Source organism: Mchenga conophoros, linkage group LG14 (genome assembly GCF_057382185.1).
Source record: "Mchenga conophoros isolate Kocher_MC1m ecotype Shallow Benthic linkage group LG14, M_conophoros_male_GT1.1, whole genome shotgun sequence".
NCBI lineage: Eukaryota > Metazoa > Chordata > Actinopteri > Cichliformes > Cichlidae > Mchenga > Mchenga conophoros.
The window spans coordinates 16,102,122-16,130,121 of record NC_140539.1 but is presented as its reverse complement, the minus strand read 5'-3'; the positions used below and the strand labels follow the sequence as shown (position 1 = coordinate 16,130,121).

General features: G+C 40.0%; 3 protein-coding genes and 1 long non-coding RNA gene across 19 annotated transcripts; 2 read left to right on the top strand and 2 right to left on the bottom strand.

Annotated features, from left to right (window-relative positions):
• Nucleotides 1-62: 62 nt before the first annotated feature.
• Nucleotides 63-3,523, bottom strand: LOC146559500 (uncharacterized). The gene is made up of 6 exons (XR_014888347.1): nt 3,312-3,523; nt 2,256-2,285; nt 1,189-1,218; nt 1,054-1,092; nt 844-960; nt 63-750 (listed from the first exon to the last, which is right to left on the bottom strand). It is a non-coding gene; the product is annotated as an uncharacterized LOC146559500 (long non-coding RNA).
• Nucleotides 3,524-3,872: 349 nt separating this feature from the next.
• Nucleotides 3,873-7,575, top strand: get1 (guided entry of tail-anchored proteins factor 1). Of its 2 annotated transcripts, none has more exons than XM_085245533.1 (5): nt 3,873-4,139; nt 4,595-4,760; nt 6,041-6,108; nt 6,281-6,395; nt 7,113-7,575. In XM_085245533.1, the coding sequence occupies exons 1-5, from the start codon at nt 4,050-4,052 to the stop codon at nt 7,184-7,186; spliced, it is 513 nt and encodes a 170-aa protein (XP_085101659.1). In that variant the 5' UTR covers nt 3,873-4,049; the 3' UTR covers nt 7,187-7,575. The 2 variants fall into 2 exon arrangements, with proteins under 2 accessions (XP_085101659.1, XP_085101660.1); XM_085245534.1 differs by having other exon boundaries at nt 4,047-4,143.
• A 109-nt stretch (nt 7,576-7,684) lies between these two features.
• Nucleotides 7,685-10,735, bottom strand: LOC146559498 (lebercilin-like protein). Its single transcript, XM_085245516.1, has 9 exons — nt 10,487-10,735; nt 10,153-10,388; nt 9,800-10,056; nt 9,372-9,614; nt 9,128-9,265; nt 8,796-8,865; nt 8,584-8,711; nt 8,362-8,473; nt 7,685-8,186 (listed from the first exon to the last, which is right to left on the bottom strand). Exons 2-9 carry the CDS (start codon nt 10,349-10,351, stop codon nt 7,720-7,722), a joined length of 1,614 nt encoding a protein of 537 aa, XP_085101642.1. The 5' UTR covers nt 10,352-10,388; nt 10,487-10,735; the 3' UTR covers nt 7,685-7,719.
• A 1,324-nt stretch (nt 10,736-12,059) lies between these two features.
• Nucleotides 12,060-27,318, top strand: sh3bgr (SH3 domain binding glutamate-rich protein). 15 transcript variants are annotated; one of them, XM_085245532.1, is made up of 12 exons: nt 12,060-12,247; nt 14,253-14,438; nt 14,619-14,699; nt 16,811-16,885; nt 18,491-18,694; nt 19,190-19,219; nt 22,540-22,563; nt 23,001-23,027; nt 23,569-23,599; nt 25,335-25,376; nt 25,677-25,738; nt 26,583-27,318. In XM_085245532.1, the coding sequence occupies exons 1-11, from the start codon at nt 12,203-12,205 to the stop codon at nt 25,712-25,714; spliced, it is 783 nt and encodes a 260-aa protein (XP_085101658.1). In that variant the 5' UTR covers nt 12,060-12,202; the 3' UTR covers nt 25,715-25,738; nt 26,583-27,318. The 15 variants fall into 15 exon arrangements, with proteins under 15 accessions (XP_085101658.1, XP_085101656.1, XP_085101644.1 ...); XM_085245518.1 differs by lacking the exon at nt 23,569-23,599 and adding an exon at nt 24,252-24,278 and having other exon boundaries at nt 12,061-12,247; nt 18,491-18,679; XM_085245517.1 differs by lacking the exon at nt 23,569-23,599 and adding an exon at nt 24,252-24,278 and having other exon boundaries at nt 12,062-12,247.
• The last annotated feature ends 682 nt before the right edge of the window (nt 27,319-28,000 follow it).

Here is a 28,000-nt window from a genome sequence, read left to right as displayed (position 1 = left end):
TCTGAAATAGGTCATTTAAAATAAATCCCTCTGGCCAAATACAGTACACAATGGCTGAGAAATGCATGGTTAAATCAGTCCTCACTTTAATTGGTATTTTATACCATTTATAACAAAAGGAAACTTGTTTTGTTTAAAGGAGGAAACTACATTAGTAGAGAAATCCCCAAACCAAACAGATTTCACAATAGGAAAAAAGTCAGAAGTACAACTCTAATGCATTTAGTTTAAAGCAAAGCAGAAAACATGGATCAATCGTATTGGTCTCAAATACACAATAACAGAAAAATTAACCCAACGACTTCCTGTGATGATAATGAACATGAGCAAGGCATTACTTAACATAGAACACAACTTTCAAACGATTACCCATCCAGCACAGAATTTTGATGCATTTTCCAAAACCGGTTACAAAGTTCCAAAATGGTACCTCTGAAATGTCTCGGGTAAACAGGCTTTAAAAAAGACAAAGAAATTAAACACAAGACAAAAAGATCACAAGGACACAATAAACTTTCCCTTCACAGAAGCCGTGATACTGAATGGAAACCATACTATTCTTAAAAAAAGCAATCATATCCCTAAAAACACTGCTGTCTTAAGAAAATAGTAGATAAAAATATTCTCTGCATTTTACAACAAAGGAGGTACAGGGAGCATTGACGAGTTAGTTCAGTGGCAACACGACTACTCTGCTGCTTTCTCCTCCTCTTCAGCCTTGGCGTCCTTTTCGTCTGCGGCTGCGGCCTGCTGGAGAACGGAGAAAACACACTTTTATTTTGTTCTGTTTTGCGACAGTGTAAATGTCACGTGGCGCTCACAAAAGAGGGAAACTTAGAATACCTCATCAGCTTTGGCCTCTCCATTTTCTGCTGGCACCTCTTCCTTTTCTGCCTGAGGTTCTTCTTTTTTCTCCTCTGTCTTGGTTGCCTCTTTCACCTTTTTGGTCTTGGGGGGTGCCTGTGGTGTCATTAACAAACCAAGCATCATGAACCTGCTGTGCATTTTATGTGGTTATAGCGGACGTGTGCAATGGTAAGATTTGGCTTTTACCTTTGTCTTTTCTGGCTGGGGTTTTGGTTGCGTCTCTTTCTGTAACACACAATGATGTTCCAAAATTACAAACACAGCAATGAGAAAATCCACAGATTAATCTGTCAAGGCCGTTGCTGAGCTTTGTAGACTTACCTCTGATAACCTCTGAGACTTTCTCCTTGGCTGAAGAAAAAACAAAGAAAAACAAAACAAAACACAGAAGGCCACATTAATTCAGTTAAGCACTCCGGAAGAGAAGCCCCCCCCACGCATTTATGATGGAAAAAAAACCAAACCATGTTACTCAATGAGAGGTGCTACAATGACACAATGAGCCCACAAAGGGAAGTAGGAACTTCCAGCATGTGTTTCAGACATGCCATTTTATTTACATACCACCAAATCACAACAGGACACCTAAGGATTCTTTATACTGTAATGTAAAGATGTTGCAATAATAGAGAAAACCCCAACAATCAGACAATCCCCAATTTCCAAGCACTTGATGACAGTGGGAATGAAAAACTCCCTTTTAACAGGAAGAAACCTCGACAGAAAGGCTAAAGGAGGGGTGGGGCCATCTGCCGTGACTGGTTCGAGGTTACAGGACAGGGGACAAAGACACACTGTGGATATAATTGCACTCTGTATGCTCTTCATTATTTGTCCTTTAAGGGAGCAAAGATGAAACTTTGCATTATGGGAGTTTGTTTTGATTCATGCTGCAAATTTAGCATTAGCAATATCTATATTGCTATTATTTAGGTTTATAATCAGTAAGGAAGCTGGATAAATATTAATTGCCAACTTAAGGAGAAGGGGTGGAATTAAACAAGTGTGCACTTCTTCCTGCTCCTATTCAATATGTATACTGAATCAGCATAGGTGGAGCATTATCAGAGTGTAATTTGCTTTATTCTGTATAGTATTTTTTTGTCCTTCCTTTTTTCCCTAAATGAAATAAATTGAACGAATAGTTTACTGTTTTAGGGTATTAGAAACACTAAACTCTTTACCTGTGCACTCATTTAAGACAAACCAGGTAAACAAGAACAATTTGGGCTGCACAAACTCAATGTAACTTGCACTTTAAAACCCATCCAATTTACGATCGGTCTCAAAACTCCGATTAAGACTGGGATGCACTGAGCTGGCTATGAAGCATCAATCTTATTCTGGGTATCAGCATTAGTTTTGAATTTATTAGTGGAAATACTAACCTCTGCACTTGCATCTGCATCTGCGGTAGCCTGAAAAAGACAAGAGAGTGAGGGGGGAAGAAACATAATGAGCCAAAACCAACAACCATTCATGAGTGAGCTAAAGTGGGTGTGTAACGCAAAGAGGTGGGGATGGTGGGGGGGATGGGCACTTCTCCTTCCCTTCAAGTCACAAAGAAATTATGCAATCTGTACGTGGGGAGGATCACGTTTTTGAGCTGACTCAAAGGATCTGGCGGGTGCCAGTTTATTTCCCACAGAGCAACAGCAGCTCCGTGGACACAACAAATAAGGAGTGGACTCGCTCCGCCTGCTGTCACTGTTTATATCACCAGCGTGACTAAACTGAAAAAATAAGACCATCCTCCATTACTAACAGAGCTCCGCTTGACATCAAAACGGCCAGATGTGTCGCTGTGCTGTCGAGGATCCATCAACTGCCATTAACGAGCCTAACCAGAGAGAGGGGGAGAAGGGACTGCACACCTCAGGAGTGACGCGCACCAGCCTTCCAGTGCGCGCACACTCGCCTGAGGTCAAAATCTCCGCCAAATTTGGCCACAAATGCGGCTAAAAAACGCGACACGTGACCGAAGGTGCAGCTGGTACCTGAAACGGCACGCGTGCAACCCAGAGCACAAGTAAATAAATAAATTAATAAGGAGGCAATTACGAAAGAAATTTCCTCGAAATGCCAACCTGTGCGCCTCGACGGTGGTTACACCCCTTTGTTTCAGCGCACAGTTGGTGATTATTAAAACTCAGCCGGGCACACATTTTACAAAACAGAAGCTTTAAACTGGACTGGGGGAAGAGAGCGAAAAAAGCAGTGCTAAGTAAAAAGGCGCCACTTCCCTGTATCAGCCGAGTGAGACAAGACAGACCTGAGCGCAGGAAAAGGTGGACTCCACGGCACGCACATGGACACGCCGTAGCGTGTTGCATTGCTCCTGCATACGTGTATTAACACCACAAAACAACTGCTACAGTTTCTTAAAACGCTATTTCTGCATCATGCCGACCCAAACGTAAAGCACACATTTTCTTTCCACTTACTTTCTTCCTTCCCATTGTTGCTTAGGTTGCACGGCAGGAATTTAAAAAAAAAAGGGAACACTGCCTTTCTTTTAACAGTTACACAAACAAAAGGAGGACTTGTTGTTGTTTTGTCAGCCCAGCTACCTCTGCCTACACCTCCCACCAGCTGCAGTCTGTAACTTAACATAAACGTCCGAGCAGTACCAGAACTAGCTCAAACCGGATTGGATCCCCCTCTCGGTATATTTTATCCCTTATCCTACCAACCTACCAGGAAGACAGAGCCCCCGCCCACTGCTTCCTGTGATTGGCTTTGAGGATGAGGCAGCATATTTTTGAAACACAACATCTTCACCTGTGTGGGCAGGACAGTGTGCCAATCAGTCAATCCAGGCCTTATCTAACTTTATAACCGCTTATAACCTGCTCGCAGGGTGTATTAGTTGTGTGTGTACGTGTAGGGTTTGAATAATGCATGGCAAATGGTGAGTTTGAGATATAGTTTACATAAACAAAGAAGAATATAAAAATAAATAAATAGATCCTGCATTTCCCCCATTTTCCTATCCAGTCATTTATTATAGAGGACGCCATATATATGCACGTTACATTATTTTAGTGTTTAAAGAGAGTCGTAATTACTAACAGCATGTCCCGTCTTTAGTGGGATAATTATTAAAGTCAGTGCACCGAGCAGTCCAGTCGCTCAACAGCTGCAACAAGGAGGAGGCTGAGTGGAGGAGAAAGGAAACAAACATGGCGGCCGGTTATGCATGGCTCCTGGTGCTTGGCTCGGTTTTTCTCTGCAATCTTATGAAAATCCTTCTGCCGACCATATCTTCCTTCGTGAGTAGGAGTTATTGTTTGCATATATGGTTGTTGTTAAAGTTGTTTGAATGCCGGTATATTATTATCTGTGTCCTCGTCGGACACACGGTGGATTGTTGTTGACTAGCTTAGCCGTCTGTCAAGCTAACTTATAGCTGCTGTACCTCCTCAGTTATAGCAGAGCTACAACCAGAGGGTGGGGTTTCACCGAGAATCCAGTAGTTGCTGCATTTAACTGGGATTCCTTTTCCTCCTTTATCGCCAAATGTCCTGCTTTAATGTTAAGAAACTGTTTACAGCTTAGCTTTACGGCTAAAGATTGTTTGTAGCTCGAAAGGTTGCCTCATGGAAAGTGTTAAACTGACATTCGTAGGTGCTGATTAGACTGCCTAATAGGGACTACTACTGTAATTATAAAAAATTTCAATCAGGCCCAGGCTGCTCAGTGATAGTATTTTTCCCTCTTCTTCAAGCTCTCAAAGATGGTGCAGAAAGATGCTGAGCAGGAGAGTGAGATGAGGGCTGAAATCCAAGAGATGAAGAAGGAGCAGTCCTCCATTAGCATGATGGATGAGTTTGCTAGATATGCCAGACTGGAGCGCAAAATCAACAAGACAACAGACAAGCTGAAAACACATGGTGAGATTTAAAAGTGCCTACTGACATTCAGAGGATAGATGGTGTGACAGGAGCCTCAAAATGAAGTTTACTGCAACAGAGTGATGAGCTCTAAAAAGTTAAAACGAATTGCTTTTTCTTTATGGAACACAGCAGAAAATATGTAGTAGGTACTCTGAAAGGGCATATATTATGTCTTCCACAGATGTGAATGTCTATTAATGTAGATTTACATGTTATAAATTATCAGTCAGAAGACATATTTGGGGGATTTTAGAGGTAAGTAACTGTTTTTGGCCCCATAGCCTCAGGATTAGCATCCACTTCTGTCACACCAACCCTCTGCATGTGTTCCTTCACTGAATCCATCAGTCTTCTCTGTGGTCTTCCACTTTTCATCCTGCCTGGCAACTCCATATTAAACATCATTTCATCCAGCATATCCACTCAGCTTCCTCTGCACATGTCTAAAACCTTGTCTAAACCATGTTAGCTTGCCTCTAACCATATCTCCAGACTGCAGACCTGTCAATCTTGGTCACTCCCATCTTCAGTTCTGCCACCACCAGCTTGAGCTCCCGTCTTTTTGTCAGCACCACCGTCTCCAAACAATACATCATAGCAGATCTTACTCCCATCTTATGAACCTTCCCTTTCACTCTTGTTGCTATCCTTCTGTCACATATCACCCCTGACACTTGTCTCCATCCACTCCAACCTGCCTGCCCTCTTCTCTTCACCTCTCTTGTTCATTCTCTCTTGTTTTGGTTGGTTGACCCCAGACAATCTGGTAAAGAAACACTGTCTATTCTGTGTGATAACTTACTTAGCAATACAAAGGCTGCTAAAGACTGTTTCTTTGCTGACCTATTCCAAAACCTGCACATTGTCAATTTTAAATTATTGTACAATCAGCATTACACCCAGGCTCTTCTCTATTTTGATTTTATTCTGACCGCACTGTCTTGTGATTCTCAAAGTGTTGACTCTAGTCTTCACCTGATTCTTGAATAAAAAGTAATAGTGCTGTCTGTTTACATTTAAGCAAAGATTTACTTTGTGTAATGTTGGTATTAACAAAGACCATATAAAGAATGGACTAATACTTTCCCTGTTACCCTGTGACTGGTTAAAAAAAGGAATTTATCCTGGTTTCAGTTCCCTGGACATGGGATGGTCAAATAATAAAGTGAAACAAAATGACAGTTCCGTCTGATTTAAAGGAACTGGCAGTATCACTACAAAATAAAGAAAAATTAATATGTTGAGACTAACAGTTGCATATTTCTTGTCTATTGTAGTCAAATCAAGAACCGCTCAACAAGCCAAAATGAAGTGGGTTGTGAGCATTGTTTTTTACATACTGCAGGTAGGTGGAGGTTTCGAGTAGAAGCATGAATGTATTTTAATTTAGTTGTGAGTCTATAGCACTGGCCAAAACCTCCAGATAATCGTTTTTTGGTAGCTGAATCAGCTTATTTGCCGTTATTGACAGTATATGTCTGTTTTTGTGTTTTTGTTGTTTTGTTTTTTCTTGTCAGGCTGCGCTGATGATTTCATTGATATGGAAGTATTACTCTGATCCAGTGACTGTGGTACCAAGTAGATGGATTGCTCCCGTGGAGCGCCTCGTGGCTTTCCCAACAGGAGTGGCAGGTTTGTGTTAGATAGCATAGCCTGTAGTATACACTGAATGCACACAAGCTGCACGTCCTTGATGTGACTCTCCTGTTCTACCACATTCCAAAGCTGCACTATTGAGCTGAGATTTGGTGACCGTGGAGGCCATTTGAGTACAGCGAACTCACTGTCATGTTTAAAAAAAGTTTGAGATGATTTGTGACATGGCATTTTATTCTGTTGGAAACAGCCATTAAAAGATGGGTATAGTGTGCTTGATCCCTGAAATACTCAGACCAACACATCTGACACTAACCATGCCGCATTCAGAGACACTTAAATCAGCTTTCATTCCAATTCTGGTTCCCATTTTGAACTTTAGCATGTCATGTTTCACGTAGCTTCATGCCTAAATTCATGGAGTTGTTGCCATGTGATTAGCTGAATAGATAATTGTGTTGAGGAGCAGTTGAATAGGTATACCTAATCAAGTGGATGGTAAATCCATAACAGCTTCATTATTAATAAAACAAACAAACAAAATTACACATAGCTTATAGTTTAATAGAAATCATGATGATTTTATTATCCACTGATAATAAAACCTAATTCATTTCACTTCAGTGCAGGTATTCTGCAATATGTAGATTTTATACAATATGATGCATGTAGTGTATCAATATGTGCTGTTCTTTTCCGCCTGGAGTCAAGCTCCATCAATGAGCTGTTTGTTTTGTTGTTTTTCTTTTTCAGGTGGAGTAGGAATCACATGCTGGTTGGTGGTTTGCAACAAAGTAGTTACTCTGGCTCTGAATGCTGTCAGCTAGAGTGTTTCCTAATCCTGTGTTCAACAGTTTCCTTTGATGATGAACGCTGCAGTTTTTGTTTTGTCGTTTTCAGTCAGCTGTTCCTAGCAAAGAACGTTAAAATAATGCAGTGCATTTTGGTGATCTCGAATTGCAGCAGAAGTTTACTATAAAAAGTGTTATCATTGTTATCATTGTTTTATAATTATGTGGTTATTTGATTGTGTGTATATTGCTTTGAAACAGTGGTATGGAAATGTGGAAATTAATTTTTATTAAAAAGAAGAAAAAAAAAAGATGTGTTTTGTTATTTTACCTTTACCTGGGAATGAGCCAACCAAAGCAAATTGGGCAGTAAAACATTACTGTAATGAAATAACGACTGAAATAAAGAGTCTGGAGTAGAAAAACATTAGTTTACAGGCTGTTAATACGTTTCAGAAAGTCATACTGTGTGTGTGTTATGATGCAGAAAGGAGTTTCTCTATGGTAGCTGCATAATAATCATATGATGAGCTAGCCTGCACTTTCCTTTCAATTGCACTTTATTCAGTCTAAGAGCTGTGTGCTCCACCTCCATCAGTTTTCTCATCTGGTAGATGAAGCTCAGGAATTCTACTGAGGATCTCCACCTCAGAGCTTTCCTGTGGGCTCAAGTCCTCAGTGCTGTATGCTGGTCTTCCACAGTGCAGGTTCTCTGTGGTCTGTTTGAAGGTGTAGCTGATTCTGGGGATTCTGCTTTCTTTTCTCTTCGGTGCTGCTCGATTCAGACACCTCTCTAAAGTAAAGGCCATTGTGCTTTCGTGCTGTGTTTGTCGCGTCTCTTCCTGCACCTGAGGGGCTTCTCCGTTATTTTCATTTTCTGGGCTCTCATCTGAACAGATGTCTGAAAACTGATGTTTTACTATGGATTCAGGTCCATTGAGCGCCCGTGTGGGTTCTGGTTCCTCCTTTTCTTTGATACAATCTTCTTCATTTAGAGGCTCTGGACTGTTGTCTGAACTCCTGATGTCACTGCAATCTGAAAGCAAATATTTCAATTTGAAAAATACTGAATAACCTGACAAAATGCCAAAACAACTTATGCCTCTGTTACTACGATTTCAACCGTTCTTTTTTTCCCCCTTTTACAGTGTTTGGTTTCTTGATTGTATATTGTTAGAGAATTGTCACTTTGTTAGGATTGAGTAACTTACTTGCAGATATCTTTGCATCGTCTTGGTGATTCTCTTTTAAAGACAAATGAGCAGGACCCTTTCTCTCTAGACGTTTTATAACTGAAAACTTCTGCGCTGGACCGTAACGACCCTGAAACAAGAGAAAGATTTTAAATTGGTTTGCTGATAAAATAATTAAAAAATGATAAAAGACAGGTATGTGAGAAGGTTGTTCTGTTTTTGAGTAACTGAACCATATACCCAGTTCACAGAGCTCTCCTGCTGCTCCAGTCTCTGAACATGCTCTGAATATTCATTCTCCAAAAGACTTGCAGGGCCAATGGGGAGCAGGCCTAATCCATCTGTTTGAACCATCTTGTTTTCCCTGCCTAAAAATCAAAACCACTCAGACAGCCAATCAAGCATGAGCAAGCTGCGATAAGGCAGATTGTTTTTTTTTTTGTTTTTTTTACCTCTATTGCTCGACCCGTTCTGGAATCGGTGGGAGTAAATGTTACGTTTTCCCATTTCCCGCTCTCTGTACTGTATGAGTAAAAAACATACCGCACACCGATCATCAGTCAGCGCCTTTAAATTGTTTACATATTTTTTTATATATATATTTATTTATTGAAAAATGACAAGTGAGTTTAACTAGTAACACCCAAGCATAAGACCTTGTGTTTCTACAGTTGATCATTGGCTATTTTTCTAATCAAGACTTTTTCACTTTTTCTTCTCCCAGACTTATATGGCGACAGGGGGAGGTGCCTCAGAATGACCACACACATCTCTTTCAGCTTACCGCTAGTTCTCTGGTGAGCTGATATACTTGCTGTTGCAGGTGGATGGGTATTTTTCTCGCCTCTTTCATCTTTCTTTGCTCTGTGACTATTTGCCGCTTGAATGAAGCTTGGCACAACTCAAAATTCTTCTCCATGTCCTAGAATAGAGTGAAGAGACAATAAAGAAGCAAATGTTTAATGTAAAACATATTTTTTTAGGATGCTATATCGTCCACCATCATTCTACTCTCTGCTCCTTCGTACCAGTATCGTCTTGTCCTTCTCCTCCAGCTCAGCAGAGGCTTTGGCCAGCCTCAGGGTGAGCTCCTCCCGCTCCAGCAGGTTGTGATCCTGGCTGAGCAGCTGCAGGTGCTGGAGAGCTTCCCTTGTGTGCAACATTTTGTCTTCTGTGCTCCTCAGCTGCCTTGCTAGGTTGTCACGGCAGGTGCGGGTCTCACGGAGCAAATGCTGAAGAGCTCTGGCCTCGTTTTTGTGCTTGGTTTCAATCTGTGAACAGATATGGTCAATATTATGACAATAACAGAAACACTGATGTTATTTGTGAGAGGGACGTATACAGGCACTATAAAGAGAAAGATGAGGAAAAATAGCAGTATTTTGTACACATACAGTTAATTGATAACATGAATCTGAAAAGCAAGAGAGACTAGTGGCAGAAACCACAAACCCACCTGTGCAATACTGTTCTCTGAGTCTTGGAAGTGCTGCAGTGCCACCATGTGGCGATGTTGCACGTTCTTCAGGAGTTTGTTCTCCGCCCTGGACTCACACAGCTGCTGCTGCAGACTCCACACCTTGTTCTCAAGCTCCCTGATGCGCTTCAGGCTTGGCTTTGGAGTCTCCAGGGACCTGATTGGAGGCAAGCTAACCATATAGCAGTTTGTAGTAGGGTTTGTCTTTTGCATGCTGCCCCCATGAGCTTTATTACCTGAAGAGGAAGGACACCCCCAAACACTTTACTCATGGTAGAGGGAATTGTATATAAAATATTTAGATATTGAGATGTTTGAGATATGAAAACTACCAAATACAAGTCTTCTAGACCGCTTTGATCCTTGCCACTGAAATGATGGGATGGCATCTGCTTTGTCTTCACACACAGAGGTGTATTGTGGATCATCAGAGCTACTGTATGATCCGGAGGGACTGGACCATATAGAGGTGTCAGAGCTGCTGGTCATACCTTCATCCTGCTTCTCGTGGGCAACAGCCTTCTGCATCATCAGGCCCTGCTACCTCCCACTCACGAATCCTCTTTACCTGAGAGAAAAAGCACAGTTCAAAGCCAGACTGGCATGAATAAGAATTTACACGAGGTAAAATAAATAATGCACCAGCCATAACGGTAATAAACCAACCTAAGTTGCTTCTATGCGTGGCTATCTTCTCAAACTCTCTCTGTTTCAGGCTGTAATGTTTAGCAGGGTAAACTATAGTTTGTTTATATACGAACTCGTTCACTATTCGTTGCTGGGGCTTTTTATTTATTTATTATTTTTTGTAGATGTACGTCCACGGTTGCCATGGTACCCAGCCGGTAAAGAAACAAAATAAAAAGAAAACAATAAAGTGACGGTAACTAGAAAAAAAACTGAGCAAAAAACAAAATAAACAAAAAAGACCATTGTAGTCCTGCATGTAGAGGAGATTCTTTTAAAATAAATGTTCAATGTCCTTAATTTCTTATGAAAGGGAATGTAGACCACTCACGAAGAAGAAAAAAAACTGTTCAAGGACTCTAACAGGGTTATTGAGTATGAGACTTTGTTATTTGCCTACTCGAGCTGGCTCCATTCTTACAATGAAACTAAAGTTTAGAAAATGAAAACTTCATGTGGAAAAACTGAACAGAATGTAATTTAGAAAGGATTTCACACTGAAAGGTACAGGTTGGCGGATCGAGCCAAATATCGATGACATCAATACCGACGCTGGTAGTGGTTCACTAGCATGATAGGATCGATACTTTCTTTCTATCCTCTGAGTTCAGTATTGCACTGAACTGTCTTAAATTACTGCAGTTTTTTATGAAAAACTATACCTCAAACATTATAAAAAAAATGTCTGACTGACTGTCAAGTCTATTTTATTTATAGCCTATAGCCCATCTGCAAAAACCCCACACATCTCCAAAAACCCCATGAAACACGGAATTGTTGGTTTATTGTGTTTACTAATATTTGTGTAAAATAACAATGATAGTGATCACAGTGTCATTAAAATGTGTTTAAGAATTTGCAATCTGATGATGATTATTCTCATAAATCAGCATATACTGATCTTGGTATCGACAATACTAGCCCTTTATTTACTTGGTATTGGATCGATACCAAAATTTGCAGTACCGCCTGTAATCTTTCAAACATCTCAAACATCTCTTACGAATCAGTTTTTGGTTATATTGGTTATATAGCCTTTAATGCAGGCAAAATTCTCACTGACATTAAAAATGTCTTTGTCAAGAGAGATCTGATAGAGGGAAGCAAAAATCGCAACAGATATAACATCACAGCTCCAATAAGATATTTTAATAATTTTTAGGATTAACATGTAGGTAAAGTAACACAGAGTCATAAAGATTACTTGCAAAAACACAATTTCTTTATTTTATGTATGATCCCTTTGTAAAAACCTTTTCACCACAATATCTTTACCAATATAAGCAAAGGTGTCACGCAAAGAAAACATACAGAAACATCGGAATACAGTTTTTGGCAGCCGATCACTTTTTGGCACAACACCGGGTTTGAAAACCTGTCAGCCTATAGTGCTGGTCAGTGCTATTTCTGTCCATATATGCACTCAGCAGGACGCTGGGAACCAGCTCCACTGCGCCCCCTCCCTCACCGACAGACAGCTGAAGTTGCCAATCAGTGTTTGTGAGTAGTGCTGCGCCCCTACGGGCCGACCCTCACTAATGGAGCCTGGAGACAAAAATAACCGTGTGTGTGTGTGAGTGAGTGAGTGATCGCTGTGCTATGTCTCCGTCCAGGGTGTGCTCTAATAATAGAGAAGGCTGCCTGCTCCTTTAAGAGACCGCTTGTTGCATAGTCGACAAAATAAATTGTAGCAAAATGGTCATTAAAGTTTTCCTCGCGTCTTCGTCGGGATCCACAGCGGTAAGCTTTTTACTCCAAAGGATTTATTTCTCTTAAAGTGAACTTTTGTGGTTGTAACCGGCCAGGACTGTCACTCATACAGTGACACGAGAGCGTTAAACCTCGAAATGAATGTGACTTGACTTTTATTAGGCATATCTAAACACTGCAGGCAAGTGCACGGTTTGATTTGTGCCTGAGTTTACGCCTGAGAGGCTCTGGTTCTTTGTTTAATTGTCTCGCAGGTCGATGTGATTTATATGCAGAGCTTTCTAGAACAGGGGCTCCCAAAGTTTTTTGTTTTTTTTTGCATGTTAAGGACCTCCACATGCAGACGCTTGACGTCGGTGTCTCCCCCAAAAAGAGATTTAACATGAAACTTTAAGTCAGACTCGCATTGAGGTAACGGTGTATATGTTAGGTGGGATGATAACAGCAGAGGGGAGGGTGAATTTATTTCTTACATCCACTTTTGGCCATGCTAAAGTGGTTGGGGCCCACTTAGCAGTGTTGTATCACAACACACACTACTTGGGGTTTATCCTTTGAGTGGACTTGTTTCATGCGGGTATGGTCATCTACCCGTATTAGCAGATGACACTCAATGACTGACCACAACAGTCCTCATTAACTCTTAGAAAATGCATCGTTGTTTATCCTCTTATTTGTCCCTTTTTCGACCCTGCTGTTTGTATTTTTTTTATTGATTTATTTTTTCATTTTTACACTTTTTAATCAGTTTTTTTTTTTATCAGTTTAAATATGATCTGTCAGCAGATGTAGATACAAGTAAAAAGATCAAACATGAAGACATTCAACCTTCACCAGAGCCCAGAAACATGGATTATGGATTATTAACAGACCAAAACAGAAAACTATTAGTCATTCAACACCATATAACACAAGGATAATAGCATATGTTGGCATCTGAGAAGCTGGAAAAAGCAATCATGTTGTGTTTCTGCTTATTTAAGGGCTTAAAATAAAATAAGATCAGATAATATACACTCAAGAGTCGCTTTATGAGGCACACCTTGTTAGGTCATAAAGGGATGGACAGGGTCAGCAGCAATCAATACTCCAGTAGGCTGTGGTGTTTAAATGGTGCTCAGTTGGTACTAAGGGGGCTAATTGTACTGAGATCCACATCCGTTACACAACCACCAGCAACCTGAACTGTTGATAAAAGGCAGGATGGAAGCATTTTGTGTACACTAAATTCTGACCCTATTCGAACATTGCAGAAAAACTCAAGACTCACAGGACGAGGCGATGTTTTTAGTCTTCTGTTGTCCAGTTGATGAGCCTGTGTGAATCGTAGTCTCAATTTCTTGTCCTTAAATGACAGGAGTGGCACCTGGTGTGGTCTTCTGCTGCTGTAGTCCATTTGCTTCAAGGTTTGATGTACTGTGCATTCAAAGATGCTCTTCTGCATACAAGAGTTTTTTTTTTCTTTTTTCTTTTAGTTAGCATTGCCTTGCTATCAGCTTGAAGCCTCTGGTAGACCTCTGGTATCAACGATGGATTTCTGCCCAGACAACTGCTGCTCACCTGCTTTCTCATTTTGAGACCATTGACTGCAAAGCCTGAGATAGTTGCGTGGGAAATGAAATTAAGCCACAGCGTAAAACACAACCTGTAACAACTTATATACTATGATAGATGAAGTAGAAAAGCTCAATAAATATTAATAAAAAAAATACAAAATGAAAACAAGATAAGTAAAAAATACACAGAAGATAGGACACCTGTTACATAGACAATAATAATAAACCAAGTACGGTAAAAAAATAAAGTAAAACTCGTACTTCTTTTAAATTGTTGTCAATGGTTTCTGTGTTTACTTAGTAGGAGAGGATGGGAAGGGAGCACTATGTAGAGCATCAGATGTGAATCCATGCTGTCATTTAAATAATGTTAGTTGATATTCCAAACCCCAGAATGCTGCAGCTGCCATCCTGAGGTTAAATATTCCAGGCTTCTCCTCATATACAGTGCAATCAGGGAGGATTTCTCTGCCTCGCAGATCAAGAAGAAGCAGCAAGATGTGGTTGGCTTCTTGGAGGCTCTTAAAGTTGACTACACTCCACTGGACATCGCGTGCAATGAGGACAACCGCATGTGGATGAGGCAGAACGTCCCTGAGGACAAGAAGCCAGCCAACGGCATCCCCCTCCCCCCACAAATCTTCAACGAAGAGAGTTATTGTGGGGTGAGTATACATCGCATTCAGATACGCCAATGTTTTTAACTTGTGTCTACCTTCAGAATATTGAGAGAAAAGCATAGGAAATGCACTTTAATGTCTGTAATGGAACAACTATAGCAACAAAGTTAAAATTGGAGGGAAAGTAAATTATTGTATTGATTTAGATCTCTAAATCTTGTGCAGGACTACGACACATTCTTTGATGCCAAAGAGGACAATTTAGTGTACACCTTCCTGGGGTTGCCCCCTCCTCCTGGGTCAAAGGTCAGTATTATTTTCTACTGTATGTTGTGGAAAACGTATGCAAAAGCCACATTTCTTCTCTAATATCTCTAATCTTTTACTTCAGTACTGATACAACAGAGTTAGTCCAACAATTCAGCTTGGACTAATTCTGCTTTGACTTTCTTCAATACACAATATTCTTTTATCGATTGTATATGAATTGCAACATTATGATACATTATGTTTTAGTTTTCCAGGTAAGACTTGAGAGTTTAAGGTGATTAATTTGAATCAAAAGAATGTCAGAAGAATAAATGCTCTTCTTTATTGTTATTGAAAGGTTTGTAATCAGATGAAATCAATGTATCCAGCTATCATTTTGGACACAAACAGGTTTAACTCCCTTCTTATAATGAGGGGGTTCCTATCATTTATGGCTCATAAAACAATAAAAAGTCTGAAAATACCATGATGAATTTTCAAAACTTCATGTGTACAACAAAATTCCCAATTAAATAAGAACATCTGTGCTGTCATAACGTACAAGTAAAAACAAAGATGCAACAAATAGTCTCTCTTCCTTTATTCATATATTAAATAATTTAGACCACGTTTATGCTCATCACAGGAAAATTCTTTCAGAACTTAGGTTGTGTGTACCTAGTTTAGGCTGCACTTTAGTCCATAAGTATTTGAACTATTACACGTTTTGTAGTTTTAACTCTTTGCACCAATGCAGTGGGATTTAGATCAGCCAAAATGTGATTGAAGTGCAGACTATTGGCTTTAATTCAGGAAGTTTAACATCAGTTAAGTGTTAACTGTTTATGAAAAACAGCCCTTTTTGTACAAAGTAATCACTTTTCTGATCTTCAAAAGTAATCGGACAACTAGTATAGTTTTAAATATAAGGATTGTTTATTGTTTTTTTTTTGTTTTTTTTAATGACCTCCTGATTGTAGAACCTATGGTTATCACCAAATGTGGTGTTTCCTTGTTTAAGATGCTCTGCCAGCTTTTTACTGCAGCCACCTTCACTTGTTGCTTCTTCTGCATTTGATTTTGTATTTAATAACTACGAAGCTGCTCTGTTGGGTTGAGCTCAGATGCCTGACTTGGCCATTGTGAGTATCATGTTTCTTTGCCTTGAGGGACTCATGGGTTTCTTTTGCAGCACGCTTTGGGTTGATATACATTTGCATTGTGAAGCTGTTTGATCAGTTTTGCAGCATTTGGCTAAATCTGAGCAGAGGGTGCAGATCTGTACACTTCACAGTTCATCCTGCTGCTTTTGTCAGTCACATAATCATAAACACTAGTGACCCAGATGTACTGGCAGCCATACATGCCCATGTTATAACATCTACAGTATTTCTCTCCTTCTACTTACTTTTTTCTTCCAATTATTCTTTTGCATCTTAGTTTCTGTTTCTGTCCAAAGAATTTTTTCAGAGCTGTTCAGGCTCCTTTAGATGTTTTCTGTCTCTAACCTGACTTTCTTGCTCTTGAGTGTAACCGGAGGTTTGCAACTTGTTGTTAACTTTCTGTATTTACATTTAATAAGGGTCTTGACTGTAGGTCTTGACAATGAGATGCCTACCTTGTGACGAGTGTTCTCGATGTTGTAAAGTTGTATTCATCCATTTTAACTGTCTGTGATGTCCCTGGCATTTTGGTGTTAAGCAAGCAGGTGATTTGTGAAAATGAATCAGTTAATTACCTTTGAGACTCTGAAAATGGGGAAGTGTGTATAAAAATGGCTGTAATTGCTAAATTGCTTTAGTTAAACCACTGAAACGGAAGTTTAGCACTTCAATCCTATCTTAATTGTTTGGTTTAAAATCCGCTGTGGAGGTAATTATGGCCCTAACTGTATTTATCCAAAGTTCCAGTCTTCATATATCTGCTTTTGACTGATGTGAGATTCGAACACATTTTTCAAAATTCAATTAATTTAAAATTTAAAACTGAAATTTGTTTTTTCTTTAACAATTAAATGTGTTGAAATTAGATGCAGTGGAACTTGTTTTGTAGGTAACCAGATCTGAGTGACTAAAAGAAACAAAAACATGCCGTGGACATTTTGGCAAGTTATCCGGACACTAAATGTCAACGCGATTGTGTTAAACCTGGTAATTTCCTTGGTACAGGAAGCAGAGCAAGCTGACAAGGATAACATTGTGGAGAATGGCACCCATGCTGAGGAAAACCTTGACGACACAATAGTAATGCCTTCATTTAGTCTGTGTTTAGTTTCTTTTCACCGTGTCTCATCTTAAATTTTCAGCGTCACTTAACAACTTTCCTTCTGTCCATAACTGGTGACTTAAAGAGATTCCTAATTTCTTCATGGCTGCCCCGTCTCATCTACCACATCGACTTATTCTGGTGTTGCATGAGTGAGAAATGTGAGCTCATAATAACACACTATTCTGATTTGTCATCATAACACTGTGACACTGCATTGCTGTGTTCAGACTGCCAAAGGGCTGTGAAGCAACCAAACTGTGGTATTATTGTGTGTAAATCGTAAAATTTGATGTTTTATTTTTATCAAAAGCATTTTTTTTCTAATAGATATATTTAATAACATCTTTATTTCTGACAAGATTATTACCACGAGAAAATTCCTGCTAGTTCTCAGTTCACTAGAGCTTACCTACCGTAGCCCAGATTTCCCTTTCTAATTTCCCAAATTTTAGCCCCAAGAGTAACGATTTTCTGCAGCACTGATCTCTTGTCCTATTTGCAACAATATTGCATTTTACTGTTACATTTCATGTTCTTTATCATTTTTATCACAATTTTATAATTTTAGTCTCTGAAGTAGGCAATGCTTCAGAAGAGTCATATGGCAGAGAAAACGTGACTTAGTAGTCAACAATTTGCTAATAATATATTTAGGATTTCCAGTTACAGTATATATTCTCAATATGAGATCAATAAATTTTCATCAGTCTCTTCACATAAGAGACAAAGCCAAAAACCTGTATTGTAAATGATGACTGCGTTTAACTGTGACAGTCCAGGAACACTTTTCACATCGGCCTGCTTCAGAAAGACAGCGCCAAACTACTTTAGACCAAACCTGTATTTCTGGTTAATTGAACTAACAATGTGAATAAGATTTTTTTAGATTTAGCCTTGTAGAAGAATAGTTTGACATTTGGATAAAGATACTTATTGGCTATTTGAAAGAGATATAACACAATATGTTAAAAAAAAAAACCCATATTGTACCTCTCTTATAACTGAAAATTTAATGTGAAATTATGCTAGTATTAGCTTAGCAGACATGGTAAAAACAGGTAATCTAGCAAATGAGTGCTTCACAATTAACACGTTACATTTGGTGTGTTTAATCTGGCGCAGTAAACTTTTTAAACTAATGAATGTTGGACAAATACTGTTACCTGTTTTTCTTTGTTTGTTTCTTCCTTTTACAGGTTTCGTGTTAGGCTAAGTTAAGCTAATTTGCCGTTAGCTGTAACTTAATATTTTTTTTACAGAAAAGAGAAAAATATCTATATTCTCATTTTAAAATGTCAGTATTAATTTTTAGCATATCCAACTTTGGATTTGTTTTCTAACAACCTACACCTTGACTTTTTAGCTTTCCCTTCCTATTTTTATTTATTTATTTATTTTTTTAACTGGATGACAACCTACCAGGATAACATCATTGTTTTGAGTTCATAAACCTTTCCATCTGATGAGCCAACCATCGTAATGCTGCTAAAGCAGTGCCTGAAGTAGTATATCAGATTTTTTTTTATTTCTTTGTGTATTTCTTCTTTCACACACTATTGTTTACACCTTACAATAACAAGGTTCCAGTGGAGGATCGTAATGGGGATTCAAATAAAGAGGTGAAGCAGGCCACTGATGAGAATGAAGAAGGTGAGGGTGATGAGGAGGAACAGGAGGGGGCAGCAAAGGAAGAGACTGCAGAATCGGTAGGAGACGAAGCCCCCACAGTGAAGGAGGAGGAGGAAGCAGCAGTGGAAGAAACAGACGAGGTCACAGAAGACACTGTAATTGCGCCTTAACTAGACCCTAATCTCCCTTCGTTTTTCCTCTGCCTCCATCCTTGGAATGCCAATTTCTTCCACTCAGAATCCTTGTTTTCCCTTTAATCTCCTCCTTTACTCCACATTTAAGGTTTCCCTCATTTTCAAGTTCCTGTCAACCTTGTATCTGCATCTTCTCCTCAAGTCTCCTTCCCTGGACTCAGTAATTTACTAATTCACCTCGCCGAGATCCCTAATCATCATTCTTACACGTCTCATCATTGCCAGTGGATGTTTAATTTATTTATTATTGCCTTTCTGTCAATTCCATTAGGTGTCTTATGTTTGGTTTTTGAGTTGATGACACAATTCACTTACTGTTAACTATCCTGGTCAAGGTGTGTTAGTATAGGGTCCCCAGAAACTCCTCACTCTGTCGTGTGTGTGTGTGTGTGTGTGTGTGTGTGTGTGTGTGTGTGGTCTCTGATGTCTCTAATGCTATCTTATCTCCACTGTCAGGAGGGCCAAGCAGAAGAGGAAGAAGAGCAGGTGAGATTATCTAAAAAAATTCACGTAACACTTATTTCACTATTTAATAGGGAACAGTGCTTTATTGATGTTTTATAGACACAATACACAGAAACAGCAGCAGTTACTATCCCAGCATTTTTAATAACTATGTGCATTCAATAAATGACATGTGTTCTTCATCTTTTTTATTTGAGAGGGAAAATAATTTATTAACATACTGTGCAACGCATGCAGAATAATTTAAGCGGGTGCTTATTAATTCTTTCTTTTCTTAGCAGTCATTGCTGGTTTAGACCAGTCTTCACCTTTACCCAAACACGTGTACTTGCCAGTCATTCAGACTTTCGGACACTGACATGAGCTAAACTTATAAAAGATTTCTAAAAAGTTTTGGGTCACTTAAATTTTTTTAATTTTTTTTTTTTTTTTTTTTTTTACATTATTTTGGATGTAAAATTTTGTGAAAGGAGTCTGCTAGAAGGCAGTGAATCTCACTTCTGTCCAATGGCAGCCATAGCCAGGTGAGTTGTTGAGGATAGATTGAACTTTTCTATCGGTAAGCACTGCTGTTTCTGCTACTGTTAGCTGCTGTTAGCCCCTGTTAGCCAGTGTTAGTGAAACTTTCTTTGAAATTGACCTAGCATTATTGGGCTTGGACACTAAGTTTATGAGAATACATAAAATTGTTGGAAAATTGAATTACACACTTATTAATGCATAGTTACAACATTCTAGGTTTTTTGAGCATCAAATAACTTCCAAAAATGAATTATTATACCTCCAAAGGAACAATTTAAATTTGGCTAGTCGAGTGTGTGAAGGATTAGTCTGCGTGAGTCAGTTGCAGTCTCATAACGGCCCCAAAAGAGCCCTTTTCTAAAACTTAAGTCTTCTTGTTCTAAAAAACCAGGACTATTCCATCCAAGGAAATGGACCCCCCCCCCCCCCCCCCCCAAATTTAAGATCCTTAAGACTTCATAGCAGAGAGTTTACTCTGTTCTGGGAAGATTTCGGTATATCTCTTTGGAGAAGATGCAGTAAGCTGCTATTCTGTGATAACAGAGTGACCAGTCCCTGAGTTGCTGTGGGAAGTGACTTAGTTTACTGTAGGAAGCGTGGGGGGAAGGTTTCCATATTACTTTAACAAACTGCTCTGCAAAGGTGTGTTTAATGACACCAGAGTTGGAAGGATGAACTTCTCATTGTGGCTAACCTTGATTTCTTCACTGTATTTTCTATTCATTTAAAGTTTAAGGCGAGTCTTTGAAAAATGTGAATTTTTCTGTGTGACCCCACACTTTTGAATAGCAGTGAAAACATGCTGTACCACCTCCCTCACTCTGTGCTTGTCAAGGCCAGTGAGAATTTTTCTCTCTCTTTGTCTCCCATCACTTTCACTGTTTACAAAAATCTGAGTGCTTAAGAAACCTCTGCTATTTAAAATATGTCTTTTAATCTTGTGCAGTGTAAACACTTATAATACGGGGTTTTAAAGCAGTTCTAACTGAGATAGGCTGAATGCAAGTATAGCTCAGTAGGTAGAGTGGTGGCCCCATGATCGGAAGGTCGGGGGTTCGACTCCACTGAACGGCTACCCTGAGGTACCCCTGAGTAGGGATGGGTACCGGTATCTGGTGCCATTACGGCACCGGTTCTGACATAAACGGTAGTAACCAGACCGAAAGGAAGCGCACATTTCGGTGCTTTATTTCGGTGCTTTTTTTCCTGAGATGTCATACACTTTGGATTCCAGCCAATCATTTTACCTTTGTGAGCGTAGTAGGCGGGCCCAGGTACGTACGTTCTTTTAGAGCAGAGCTACAGATTAAAAATGCCCAAAGCGAAGCGGTCAAAGTCTGGCTGTACTTCACAGCAAAATATGCAAACTCAGCAGCCTGCAACAAGTGCTTTAAGCTGATACTGTGCAAAGGAGGTAACATCTCAAAACTGATGAAACACCTGGCGACGTATAGGGTTTTTTAAAAGCCGAGAAATGCGCCGTATTTGATAGCTTGCTGTGAGACCTCACATTGAGCACATCTACTGCGGGTGTGATGCCTGTTATCGGACCCGGAGTTAGCAACATCTGCAAAAAACCCGAAGAGTAGAGTCCTGGCCCCTAGCCCTGCCAGTGTAGCAGAAATGATGAGGATGATGATCGCAGCAGCAGCCATTCTTCTCTGCGTGAGTAGCTTAATGTTGTTCGTGTGTAATTTACGTTGAGTAGGCTAACCACATTATTACATGAAGGCATGTAAGGTGAACTAGCAAACACCGTCGTAGTTACATGAGGCTGTCTTCTTGTTTAATGGCAGATACTCCCTTCACCCTGGCCAAAAAGGCTAAAATGAGGCTAAAAGAAAAAGTGGAAAACAGCCAAACATGAGAGGTTTTTGGACAAAGTTTGTATTTTTTCCATTGTTTAAGCACTGCTTCCAGCCAAGAGTGATGCCATAAATCCCCTATAGCTGCAGAAAAGGCACACATTGTTATCTTTTTACAAAAAAAAACAGCTGAACATGAGTGTTTTGGACCAATTATGTGTTCTCTATTCTTTAAGCACCGGTTTAAGCACTGGCACAGTTTCAAAAGTACCGGTTTGGTACTGGTATCGGATAAAACCTAAACGATACCCATCCCTACCCCTGAGCAAGGTACCGTCCCTTCACACTGCTCCCCGGGCGCTGCATTGGTGGCTGCCCACTGCTTCACTGGGTGAATGGGTTAAATGCAGAGGAACTATTTCCCTATGGGGACTAACACATACACATTAAAAAAAGCTGCCTAATTGACTCACGCGTTAAACACCAAATGACTGATCTCATTTAGCATTTCAGAGTTGATATGTTGTTGTTTTTTTTGTTTTTTTTGAGTTCATGTTCCAGCCCATCCCTCACCTGACTCATTTCACACAGGCTAGGTCAGGGGGGTCAAACTCAATTTACATTGTGGCCAACATACAGCCCACATACAGTTTAACGACGCATTTAATCCCCTTTAATATAAATTAATTTTAGTATTTCTCAGTTTTTATGCACAATAAAGAAATGCTGCTGTAGTAAATGCAAGAATGCTAAAAGGTCTTTATCTGTAGGAAAAGCAGCAAAACTTAGTAAAATACAGTTTAAAATCCAATATTTATGCCTTAATTCACATTTCCCCCAATGAGCTTGATTGAGGTCTTTGCGGGGCTGATTCTGGTCCCCGGGCCTTGTGTTTGACACCCCTGGTCTAGATGCATCAATATCAGAGCTGTGTCTGCTGGTTCCTCGTGTACACAAACACACACACGCTGTATGACATTTGACTCCTTTGCCCTCTTGGTTTGCTCCCTCCAGGAGGAAGAGGATTTGCAGTCAGAGGTAACTGTGCTTCTCTGTTCGTCTCTTTCTGTGCGGTTCCTCCATACAGTCATCAGCAGTGTGGGTTTGATGGTGCAGATATCAGGGAAGGTCGTCCAGATGGGTTTGGGAGGGTCTTGGTCTGCCTTTTAAATTGCCAACTTTGAAGACTTCACCTGTCTACCCCTCTCTCTACTCTCTCTTTATTACGATCTCCTCAAGTTTTTTTTTTTTTTTTTTTTTTTTTTGACCTTTCCTGTCTTTCTGCTAACATCCCGTTCCTCATTTCTTCCCAGTTTTCTAGCTGCTTCCTGACAACTTCGACTGTTCCCATAGTTTCATTTGAAATCATAAGACATTTCCATCCCACATGCCTGTTGTGCTCTTTTGCTCCCCACACAGCCGGCTGACCTGCTGCCTGTTACTTTTTCTTTTTCTTTTTTTTTTTTTTTTTTTAGGAGGAAGAAGAGCTACGACAGCTTGAGGTAGATTCATGTTTTATTTTAAACTGCTTCTAGCCTTCCTGAGTTTGTCTTGTTTTTTTCTTTTTGTTGTTTTTGTTTAGTGACTCATTACTTTGTCAGATTATTAATCTCTTTCACACCTCAAGCATTCCTTCAATGATTAGTATTTCACTATTTGTTAGCATATTTTGTCTTTTGCCAGAAACAATGAATTGGTCGCCTCGTGTCTGTGATAACAAAGGGTCAGAGTAAAATGCTAAAAGACCAAAAAAACAACACAAGTCAAAGTCAAAGACGTATCATCCAGAGTGATGATTAATACAGCACCTCAAGTAATTCTCATAAAGAAATGACCAATATAGGGCTCATTAAAAAAGACAATCATGGTAACAATGTAATAATCCATTTTCCTCAGTTATGTCATTATGTTGAAAGAGTGTTTTGTGGGCCTTTTTTTGCCCTGGATTTTGCCTGTCAGGACACATCCCCAAAACTTTTCAACTTCATGTGACCCAACTTTCAAAAAGCAAACTCACACACTTGCTCTTGCACTGTTTTTCAGTCTGCACCCTGTGGACAGGGTTTGAAGTCTGGTGAGTCAGCCCAGCCGGTTTTTCACCCAGCGTTGCTCATCTCAAGGGTAGCTCCTCTAAAGAGTCCACACTTTAACCATTCCCTAAATCAGACTCTGCCCCCTGCAACACACCAACACAATGAATAATCAGTTGGTTCAAAAAGTTGTTTTTAAAAAAAAAAAAAAAAAAGTCTGGTTCTAAGTGCTGTGTGAAAAGGGCTCTGCTTCTCAGAGACATTCCAGCCTCTGCTTGAGTTTACGCTGCTTATGCTTCAGTGCTTCGCCCTGCCGTTTTTCCGCTCTTCCTTCCCATCTGTTTTGTCCTTGTCCAACCTCTCTTGCAGGAGCAAGACGAACAAGGCAGTGCTGTAGTTTCTGGTGGTTCTACTTTTTTTTTTTTTTTTTTTTTTTTTTTTTTTATTAATTAATTAATTTTTTTAAAGCTTGACAGACTTGCCCTTCTCTCCCTTTCTTCTTCTTTCTTTTGGTGTGCTGCATGGACTTTTAGGTCCACTTTCCATGGACATGCCTGCTGGTTTGCAGCATGATAAACCTGATCATATTTGACCTAAACCTTAAAGGTGGATTTCATGTAGTAACAGATATGCGAGTCACATATGGACCATAATGTTGGTTTCTTTTTCAAAACTGCCTGATTTTGTGTTCCACAGGAGGAAGAAGAGGCTGAAGTGCAAGAGGTATATCTGGATTATAGAATCTTTGTATAAGTTTTGCACGGTGTGAATCACACAGAGACTGGGATTTTTCTTTTCATGCATGATCCGATTGCAGAGAAAGACTGTGTGCACATGTTCAGGCGAACTCTCTCTCCTCAAGATCGTACTTGTCATTGGTTCAGTGAATATTGTGTGCAGTATAACTCATATGGCCTCAAACAAGCCAGGACAAAGATGAGGTTGTTCAGAGTTGGAGCAAACTTTTATGAAACTTTCACAGAGAAACATTCTGCAAGTCTGCCAAGACGTTTTCCCTTTTTTAGTTTTGATACCTAAAAAAAACGCTTGAACGTTCCGTTGTCTTCTTTTAAAACTTGGCCTGCACGCACGTGAGGATAACTCGGACATGTTTGGTTTTGTTGTACTGGGAGATGGGGCGCACTGACTTGACAGGATGACATTTTTTTTCTTTTTAAAGAAGCCATGGCTTTTGTTCCTTTTTTTGCCAAGAGCAATCTGAAGAAAGTGGACGTGAAGTGGATGTGACAAGTTTCAAAGAAGATGGAGGAGACGGAGCACATCTTGTTCTCATGCAATACTCAGAAAAAGAAAAAACATTTCACGTTAGACGACACACTGCGTTGTTTCCAGGCTTACTGCTCTCTTAGTTTGGGTCACCTGTTGGAATAAAGTGGTTGTAGGATCGAATAATAGATAACCTCAGTGAGCGTGTTGTTTACTTCAAGACTAACCAGGAACAGCATTCGCGGCTTGAGTGGTAACACTTAAAACACGTGACACGCAGTTTAACCTCATGTTACACGGTGCGCCTGCTTAAGCACCACTCTTGTCTCACTTAGGTCATCTCATTAAAAACAGAACTCCATAACTAGTTTCCTCAGTTTTTTTTCCGACCCTGCTGTCATCACCACTGCCCACGCTTGACATCTTCTCCATTTTTAACCCATCCTTAACACAGCCACTAACATGGGAAGTCGTCTCACCTTCTCCCTATTTAAGCCATGACTTCACATAGCCCCTCCCTCTTCTTTTTTTATTTTTTAATTTTTTTCAAAGGAGGAGGAAGAGGAAGAAGAAGAAGAGTTGGAAGAAACACAGGTAGTATTACAGCAGTTTGTCACATGTGGTCTTCTGCCTGTGCTTGCCATGCCTGGTCCAGTGTTGTAAAGAGGGAAGATCTTTGTGTGCGACACAAACACACATCACACATCTTGGTAGCTCACTCATAGTAAAGACTGTGGGTTTGTTTTTTAAAGCTTGCACCGTTAGAAACATTAGAATAGAATACACAAAGGCACTTTAAACAGATTTTAATCCGACCTTCTACCACTGCCACGTGTCTCTGCTTTCTGTGTGTGTATGTGTTGGTTATCAATACATGATTTTGTCTTCTAACAGGAGGAAGAGGCGGAGTAGTTGAAGCTAAGCGATGCTGATGATGTCGATTTACTGCTCCCCAGGTAAAACCCTCTGCTTTTTTCTGCTTTACCACTGGAGGGCAGTGCGATGTTATGTGGCTCGGTAGAAGAATGGCTAGAAACTTCTGTGTGTTGCTTTTCTCTTTGGCATTTATGTAACCAGATTAATTAAAAAGATAAACTTGCATTCAGTACAGATTTTTTTTCCTTCTTTTTTTGTGCTTCTTTGACCCTGTTAACAAAGCTCTGTGCAAAATACAATTACGCAACCTGTATTGTATGCATGATGCAGTGGCATGCATTAATATCTAAAACAGGCAAGTTTTTCATTAAAGCACTAAGATCCTGCTTACTTTACCTTGGTGTTTGGAAGGAGTTATCTTTTTAACCTGCACTTGCTGCAGCGTGTTTGCAGAGGACTGCCACTGTTGACTCATCTGCAAACAGCTTCAGTGGGTACACAGCATGCCTGGGGATCACCTAGATCCACCACCAAAGCATCTCACTATCCCCTGTTTTTCCCTCGGAGTCAGTGGGACTAATGAAGATATTTGTGGTGATTAAAAATTCTAATCTTCTTTTAGCTCTTTTGTGTGTTTAAGGCCTCTATGTCCCACTGAAGGAATAGCTTTAGAGCTGGCCCTGAAAGAGTGGCAGTGCCCACTCTCCTTCCTCCCCTCCCTCCTCTCTAAGCTGTGCACCAGCCCCTGCGAGCCCCTGTCACGCCTCGTTTGTGAAAGCTGTTAAGTGAGCTTCAGAAGTGCCTCAGGAGGTGCCGGCACGCTGGGTGGCACAGGCGTGGCGATGGTGGTGTCTTCCTCAGCCACCACGGACAACTCAGTAATGTGTGACCTATTTCTAGTCATCTGTTTTTCTTGTGTCGCAGCCCGAAGGAGCCTCCCGTTCCATCTCTTCCTGACCCTTGACACTTGGCCCGCCCCCCTCAGCCCCATCAGAAAGCCCCTCTACGTCTCCGCAAAGCAGCACATGACCCTACTGGAAACCACTGGTCATGTGCTTGAAGGCTCCATCCCAGCTGAAAACGCCTAACCCACATTTGCCTTACAGCCTTCCCTGTTGACTGCAATGTTGACTTAATTTTTATATTTTGCGTGTACAGACATACTGTAATGAAAAACGAGCAGAGTAGCCTAGCGGTGTTGGTTTGGTTGTTTGCCATGAGCAGCTTTTTGTAAAATGCACAGTGGTTTTGTTAAACTCAGACCCTTTTCCCATGTTGTACTTGTAGAAGTTCTAGTTTTCTAACACAAAAGGCCGACGACCTATGAAGGAAAAAAAAAAAAGAAGAAGAAGGAAATCCTGGCATATCCTAGCTTGTGACTCCTGGCTTGTAGATTCAAAGTGTCATAAGTCACTCTCTTTCATAACAGTTCTGTTCTTGTGCTCCTAACTTCATGCCTTATCTAACGGCGAGTGTGTAAATTCAAACTGCGACTTCTAATGGCAGCGAGAAAGGAAATAGACACATGCTGCAAGACTGCAAACCCCTCCACCACCGCCACAGCTACTTCTGCCAGAAATGCTGTCTAATCAGTGCACTTTGTTGAACGAAGAGTGAGATGTGGCTGAGATGTTGGAAAAGAAAATAAAGTGGACTCGTAAAAACATTCTCAGTGGATCTTTATTTAAACTCTTTTGTTGGCATATTTAAAGAAGAATGGGCTATTGTGCATGTTGGGGAGTGTAGGGGTCAACAGGAAAACAAATGCCTTGTCCCATGAGATTTTCTTGTAGAGGTGGATGAGAACATGCAGTGTTATTTTTAGATAGATGATCAAAAAAGGGTCAGGCATGTGCAGTACAGGCTTTACAGGATAGGCGTTATTACTATGCCCAGTATTCACCAACGTCTAATGTGTGCAGGAATGCCACAGATAAATTCTTTCAATGAATAACTACAGTGGGGGAAATAGTTACATGATCTCCTGCTGCATTTGTAAGATTGCTCACTTACAAAGAAAGGAAAAGTGTTTTATTATTATGTTTAATTTTAATGGAGAGACAGAATATCAACCAAAAGTTCAGAAAGGAAGCACATAGTACATAAAAGTTCAATAAATAAATTGATCTGCATGTTAGAGTGGGGGGCGCTGTAATAACTAAAACTGTTAAAAAATTTAATACAGTAAAAATTACAGTATTTGCCTGACAACTGTCATGAAATGTGATAATTATGTAGAAGGAAAAAAGAAGAAAATATTAATTACAGATGTGTTAGCTCTCTTGATCTGACCAAAAACAAAAGATTCCCGCTTTTGTAAAAAAAAGTGATGTATTCTGTGA